The 7863-nt window shown below is 36.2% G+C and overlaps 1 protein-coding gene across 1 annotated transcript; it reads left to right on the plus strand.

Annotated features, from left to right (window-relative positions):
- Positions 1 to 263: 263 nt before the first annotated feature.
- Positions 264 to 4875, plus strand: LOC121772664 (cleft lip and palate transmembrane protein 1 homolog). The gene is made up of 12 exons (XM_042169853.1): positions 264 to 685; positions 1496 to 1642; positions 1733 to 1847; positions 1945 to 2039; positions 2190 to 2293; positions 2468 to 2505; positions 2891 to 3126; positions 3276 to 3369; positions 3452 to 3642; positions 3756 to 3975; positions 4192 to 4359; positions 4534 to 4875. Exons 1-12 carry the CDS (start codon positions 485 to 487, stop codon positions 4686 to 4688), a joined length of 1764 nt encoding a protein of 587 aa, XP_042025787.1. The 5' UTR covers positions 264 to 484; the 3' UTR covers positions 4689 to 4875.
- Positions 4876 to 7863: the final 2988 nt, after the last annotated feature.

Here is a 7863-nt window from a genome sequence, read left to right on the forward strand (position 1 = left end):
AATAAAAAAATGAGAGATAAAGAGAGAGTAAAATAGATAGTGAAATAAAGTAAGATATTGAAATAAAGTAAGAATGATTGGGTGTTTTAATTTTTTATTATAAAAGGAAATGATTCTACTTAGTTGGACTCAACTTAATTGGGACATTCCATGAATGAATATATCTCAACTTGGTTGGAACGGATAGAATAGTAGTATTAATATAATTAGAATAGATTAATTAACGAGGGTGTGTTAAGCTAATTGGTGAAATTTGAGGGTTTAAGGTGAAAAAACATCGGCATCACCGATCATCAAAAGGAAGAGAGAGATAACATATCTTCGTGTCCATCTCTAGAATTGAGATACAGATCGAATTTATTTTTTCGATTTGAACTCTTATCTCCGGCGGCGATACTTGTATGAGTTTGGCGTTACGTTGTAGTCGAACCACGAGCTCTTCTCTGGGGCTAATTTATTCTCCTTCAAGCCACGAATAAGCCCTATGGAGCCGCCGGCAGTACAAGAGGGCGGCGGAGCGAGGCGGCAGCAGCCTCAGCAACAAGCCGGGATCGGGCAGATGCTGACCGGAGTGATTAGGATAGCTGTTTTCTGGTACTTCGCCTCTAAATTCTTTGGACCAAAGCGATCGCCCACTCAATCCTCAACTCAGATCTCTAATCTGTTCCACAAAGGGGAGCTTTTGGTTCGTATTTTCTGCTTCTGTTGTTTTTTTTGTTTCGATTGGAACTTTATGTGAAGCAATGAATGTGCATAATGATAATTAGCTTCCGTATTTAATGTGCGTGTCGATTTTTCTTTGCTTATTTCTGAAATTATTAATTTGACGAAAGTCAGATAGTGGTTTATGGCTCTGTTATATGGTTGATTGTTGACTGTGGTTCTCACTTGCTTTATTCCCTAGACGTATGATCTATTTGTGCATCGATGAATAAATCTTCAATTGATGATTTTTTGGTTCCTACTTTTTGCTCACTATTGTATGTTTGAATTCACAGAAGCAAATTTAATAACTCCAGGTGCTTTGCTAAACACTATGTTCAGTAATAAGATTCATGTTTTATTAAATGGAGTACTACATTAAAACAGTGCCATGATCTATAGAAGCTTGATTATCACCATCGTTGGTTTGCTTATCCTCCCTATTGGGCCAGTGAGTAGTGGATGGAGGAGCTACTTGACATGATACTATAACATTGTTTTGTATTCTAAGGTGGTGTTCGGTTTCCTAGATAAAATAATACCAAGATATAATTTAGGATTGAGTTGTGAGATTATTTTAGTCATAGGGGGTTAGCTATGACTAGTTATCCCATGATTATACATCTAGGATTGAGTTGTGGGATTGAATCTCATGAACCAAACACACTACATATTTTATCCCGGGATACAATCTTGCAAACTGAACACCCCTTAACAGTATTAAATGGAAAGTCTAATTTGATGCAACAATCGAACTTTTGGCACTTACTAGATTCACATTCTTTGTTTTCAGGACATGTGGTTGTACGTATCTGAGCATGAGAAATTTCGTGACTTTGGAAGTGAGGCCGCCCTTGTCTGGCAGGAGACAAACATACCTTATGCAACTTGGACTCCAGATAGTACCAGAACTCTGTCATTGAAGTATCAACCTACTGAGGTGCTGTTTCAATATTCCAGATTTCTAACTAATTGGCCGGTTTCTTGGGTTTCACTTCTGATTCATTATAAACTATTTTACTGTTATCAGGCTTTAAAATCCAATGGGAGTCTATATGCCCATGTTTTCTTTGCTAAGTCTGGCTATCCGCCAGATCCCCAGGATCCTGAGTACCAGCCATTGGCAGCTTTTGGGCGGACCCACGGTGAGATTTTGCAGACATATTATCTTTTTCTTGCACACTGGTTGGCACAATATTGAGGGTGCCCGAGATTAATAAGCTTTTGTTTGCATGTGTACAGCTATTGTTGTATATTTGCCCAAGTCAAAGTCTGACAGGAGGAAGAGTTTGTTAGGGAATTCAGAAGACTCTAGTGACGATGGAAAGATCTCTGAGGTATCTGTTATGTTATCACTTTCTCATTTGTTGATGATACCTCTAAATTGTTTATGCATGTTCCTCCTTGTAGTTTCTGATCTAACTTTGATGCAATTATTGAATGTTTGGAATTGTATCAAGAAGTTAATGGAACTATTTGTGCTTTAGGTAGCCAAAGATGTCCCAGAAGATGAGAAAGAGGATGAACCAGCAGAATGGAAGTCATACTGGAAACCAAATATTACCATAAATCTGGTTGATGATTTCACAAGGTATAATCATCTAAGCATTTTCATTATTATTTTATATGCTTTTCATGACATATTGATTTATATTTCAAGGCTTTTATGAACAAATTTTTATTGAGCTGCTATTTCATGATTACATACATGATTTGCTATTTTTACAGAAATGCTAAGCAATTGCTATTTACCATTTTGTGGCAGATATCCAGAGAATGCAGTTCCTCCAAATATTGCTCCTTGTATCCTTGAGTTAATTTCATCTTTGCTTTTTCTAAAATTTCTGTTGCAAATCTACATATATTGCAATTAGAAATGATGTATGCCAAGTATAATTCGTACATATCTTTCACTGAAATATCTTTCTTTCATAGCACTCATATTAACACAGTCATGACTGATTAATGAGTTTAGCTTGAATATTGTTTGCCTTACTTTTTGTGATTATTTTTTCAGTTGAAACTGCACTTTCATCAATCATCATGAAACATCTCATTTTTGTTACTTAGTGATATTCTAAGGAAGAGCTTTTAATTTTTATACTTTCTGTAATTGGACGGTTTGTTCTTCCTCTGCGTTCACACCATGATAGTTTCATAGTATCTATTCCCTGACTCGAATCACTAGACATGAACATTGAGCCTACTACAGGAAATTACTACCCAACTGTCTTCTTCAATGAGTTTTGGTTACTTCGGGATAAGTTAATACAACTAAACGAGACCGTGACTGAATTGCCGCTACATCTGGAGGTTGCTCCCATTAGCATGACGAAATGGCAACTCTTCCTACAGATTGACCAATCATTTCAGGTTCATAGGAGTTATGGAAGCATGCTCGAAGGGGAAGCTGATGAACTTAAGGTATGATTGTTAGTCATATCATGTTTATTCATGTATAAGGATCGGTATCGTTTAAGGACAATTTATGTATTCAGTACTGCAGATTCTATTGCTCTGTTCATTGTATTAACATTCAAATTGGGTGCCTAATCATTTGACTGTTTCAACAGAGAGTTTTTCTTGAAGGAAACCCTATCCTTTTAGCAGTTACCATGGTTGTTTCAGCTCTTCACTCAATATTTGACTTCTTGGCTTTTAAAAATGGTAATGATATTTTCTCATTTTGTGCTCTTATGATGAGCATGCATTTGTATCCACTGCTGAAGCGTGTTAATTATGTCTACAGATATCCAGTTCTGGAATAAAAACAAGTCGATGGAAGGGTTATCTGCAAAATCTGTTGTTGTGAATTTCTTTTGTCAGCTAATTGTCTTCCTCTACTTGCTTGACAATGAAACTTCATGGATGATACTTGCAAGTTCTGGTATTGGATGCTGCATTGAGTTTTGGAAAATAGGGAAAGCTATGCATATTGAGGTAATTCAATATATAGTGTTTGCTGAATGTCATAAGCGTCCAAGTTTAGATAGCTCATGCTCTTAAACACTAAGGTGTCCTGATACTTTCACGTTTGTTTCCCTTACACTCAGGTTGACAGAACTGGTACGATACCAATGCTTAGATTCCGTGACCGTGAGTCATATGCTACAAACAAGACAAAGGAATATGATGATCTTGCTATGAAGTACTTGACATATGTCTTACTCTTCCTTGCTGTCTGTTTCTCTATTTACTCTCTAAAGTATGAACGCCACAAGAGCTGGTATTCTTGGATCCTTTCATCCCTTACAAGCTGTGTCTACATGTTCGGTAAGCATATTGGTCATGTTTTTTTATTTTTCTTTCATCCTTGTGTGTATACCAACAAACAGTTTAGAAATCTCTTGTTTCTTTAAAAAATTCTTCATACCTCTTTTTCTGGAAATGGTGCCAAAATTATTGAAGAAAATTTGTCGAATTTGATTGTCTTTTCAGGGTTACACACGATATATGTTACATAATCATATTCTATTTTCTCTGCTGCAGGTTTTATCATGATGTGCCCTCAACTCTTTATCAATTATAAGCTAAAGTCTGTTGCCCATCTACCTTGGAGGCAGATGACATACAAGTTTTTGAACACAATTATAGATGACCTCTTTGCTTTTGTGATTAAGATGCCAATACTACATCGACTTTCAGTCTTCCGTGATGGTGAGTTATTGGTAGAAAATTTCAATTATGTGAATAGAAAATCTGAACCACGGAACTCATTTAATATTAAAAAACAGTGATAATTAAACCTGCAGAAGTTATAAAATAAATGATTAGTTTAGTTTGTCTTGGAAGATGTAGTTTCTTATACTTTAGCAACTGTTGGTTGTGCAGATGTTATATTTTTGATATATCTTTATCAAAGATGGAAGTACCCGGTCGACAAGAAACGTGTGAATGAATTTGGTTTCGGTGGGGAGGATGAGCAAGCCGTGGCGGAAACTACAGATTCAACACAGCAAACGGAAGAGGACAAGAAAACTAATTGACTTAGTTGTGACCAAAACAAATTGATACCGTGTAACTCAGTAACAGATTAGTTATGGGATTGTTTTTGCTGCTCATATTTATATGCTTATTGTTCAATGTTTGCCGCAATATGTAGGTGTTTTTTTGACATGTGATTGGATTGTTTTTTTTTCAATAGAAGAAGACAAGGATTCAGTATTCACCACATATAGATTGTGACTTGATTGGCTTATGAAATAATATGGCCAGTTATTTTGAAAACCAGGAGTTTTGGCTGGGTGTGCAATTACAACATGATTGTATAATTTATAATTCTTCTGCAGCTATTATTTTGATCAAGTTTGCAAAATGGTTTCCATATTTAACCTTTTTTTACAGGGGTATATGACCAATTCAATTGTCTTCAGATAAATTTGACCAAGTTGAACTACAGTATAATTTTTTTAATCATGACATTAATTGATGATATAAAATCTGTCTTATAGTATCCAAATTAAATTTAGGATTTGTAATCTTTTTTAGGGGAAGATCTGTGATCTTTAATATCCTTAGAAAATACATAAGAAATTAAGACGTGGGATGTGTTTTTTAGCGGGCGGCCCAATATATTACACACTCCGCGCTGAGACCCTTCAAGCATGTATTTATGGAAGGAATGGACTGTTGGAGGTGTTGTTGAATGAAAAAAAAATGGATAAAAATGGCTGTGGGGCTATGAATAATGTATGACATTCTTTAGTTAAGGAATGCCGTCTCTTAGGATAAATGAGAAAACGACTAACGAGAAATCATAATTTTTGATAAAATCAATTGAACTAAACAAAAGCTAATCTTTCAACATTAAAACTATAAACTAGTAGACATAGTAATCAAATATATGGTTTATTTTGTTTTTGTTGCATATGAAATCTATGCACATTTTTCTGCAACTCCATTTTCTTTGACCTTGACCACCCCATCTGTGCTGCCGTTGGCCTTCTCTGCATCGCCATTTTCTTTCTTCTTCTTTTCCCCATCGTCTTCTACAGCAGCCTTTTTCTTCTTTTCTTCCTCTTCTTCTTCAGCAGCCTTTTTCTTCTTCTCTCGCTGGAGTTGGAGGCCATGGTGAGGACCACGGCCTCGGTGTCGCAGGGTGCTTGGCCTGGGAGGTGGAGTGGGCGTTGAGGTAGCGCTTGATGGCAGCGTAGGCGAGGCTGCGCTGGAAGCCGTCGGGCTGGAACTCGGGGAAGGTGATGTGGATGTAAGGGTAGAAGAGGTTGATGAGTTTTCTGAAGTAGTATTTGAGGGGGCGTGTGATCTCTCTCGCTGGGGAAGTAGTTTTGGAACATGGTGTACGCCACGACTAGGCCGCCGACTACGGAGCCGAGTTGGGTTAGCCATTCGGCCAAGGGAGTTGCTGCCATGCCCGATTTTTGGTGTTGTGAAATGGGTAATTTGTCAACCACTGTCGCTATATATATATATATATATATATATATATATATATATATATATATATATATGGGAGCGTTATTCTCCTTTTCACATCTTAGATCCTTTTTCCTTCTTAATATTACGCGTTAGATCTAAGGCATCAATGGATCAGATTGATTCTATAAAACTGGTTCCGTGTTGCATTATAGAAGGTGGTTGTATGCATTACAGGGTTATTATTGACATTTGACGGAAAAGTAACTGCCACATTTTGGTATCTGCGAATAATGCACCACATGGTCACGAGTAATGCATATAATTGACTATATAATGCACAATATGTGAACTGCAATGCATACGAATAAGATATACCATGTTATGATGTTTGGACACACGTTTCTTGTTTCCCCTAAGGGTTTAATAAGCTTAGGGGCTAGGGTATAGTACGTAGACACGTATGTAATCTTCACATGGTAACGAGTAATGGATATAATTGACTATATAATGCACAATTTGTGAACTGCAATGCATACGAACAAGATGTGCTGTGTTATGATGTTTGACACACGTTTCTTGTTTTCCCTAAGGGTTTAATAAGCTTAGGGGCTAGGGTATAGTACGTACGCATTAATAACAAATTATAAAACGATACGAATAATTCATCAAATTGTCACGAGTAATGGATGTTATTAACTATATAATGCACAATATGTGAACAGCAATGCATACGAATAAGATGTACCATGTTATGATGTTTGACACACGTTTATTGTTTCCCCTAAGGTTTAATAAGCTTAGGGGCTAGGGTATAGTACGTAGACATTACTAACAAATTGTTGTTATTGGAATATACGTATGTGCATTATTTGGTTTAGGTAGTGCATTATGTAGCTGTTAATTGTCATTATCTCAGTATATTATGCATTATTAGAGATATTGTGTATATGGGTTAATCAACGGATTGAAGATTACATACGTGCATTTAGTAATGTCTACGTACTATACCCTAGCCCCTAAGCTTATTAAACCCTTAGGGGAAACAAGAAACGTGTGTCAAACATCATAACATGATACATCTTATTCGTATGCATTGCAGTTCACATATTGTGCATTATATAGTTAATAACATCCATTACTCCTGACAATTTGGTGAATTATTCGTATCGTTTTATAATTTGTTATTAATGCGTACGTACTATACCCTAGCCCCTAAGCTTATTAAACCCTTAGGGGAAACAAGAAACGTGTGTCAAACATCATAACACAGCACATCTTGTTCGTATGCATTGCAGTTCACAAATTGTGCATTATATAGTCAATTATATCCATTACTCGTTACCATGTGAAGATTACATACGTGTCTACGTACTATACCCTAGCCCCTAAGCTTATTAAACCCTTAGGGGAAACAAGAAACGTGTGTCAAACATCATAACACAGCACATCTTGTTCGTATGCATTGCAGTTCACATATTGTGCATTATATAGACAATTATATGCATTACTCGTGACCATGTGGTGCATTATTCGTAGCGGTTTCCAGCCATTATTAGATTACTATTGTACCCTCATAATGCACAAAATAGGACAAATAATGCAACCCGGGATTAATTACCCAATGTTGATCTTGACCGTCCATTTCTCTAATCTAATGGCTGATATTAAGAAGAAAAAAGGAGGAAATATAGGAAAAGGAAATGAATACATCCCTATATATATATATATATATATATATATATATATATATATATATATATAGGGGAGCGTTATTCTCCTTTTCAC

Source organism: Salvia splendens, chromosome 16 (assembly GCF_004379255.2).
Source record: "Salvia splendens isolate huo1 chromosome 16, SspV2, whole genome shotgun sequence".
Taxonomy (NCBI): Eukaryota; Viridiplantae; Streptophyta; class Magnoliopsida; order Lamiales; family Lamiaceae; genus Salvia; species Salvia splendens.

Bases quoted from the DNA above. Each gene is read 5' to 3' on its own strand.
- LOC121772664 (XM_042169853.1), top strand. From the start codon at position 485: ATGGAGCCGCCGGCAGTACAAGAGGGCGGCGGAGCGAGGCGGCAGCAG. The intron at 1,643-1,732 runs GTGCTGTTTCAA...TACTGTTATCAG, and splicing joins TGAAGTATCAACCTACTGAG to GCTTTAAAATCCAATGGGAG. The intron at 4,360-4,533 runs GTGAGTTATTGG...TTGGTTGTGCAG, and splicing joins ACTTTCAGTCTTCCGTGATG to ATGTTATATTTTTGATATAT.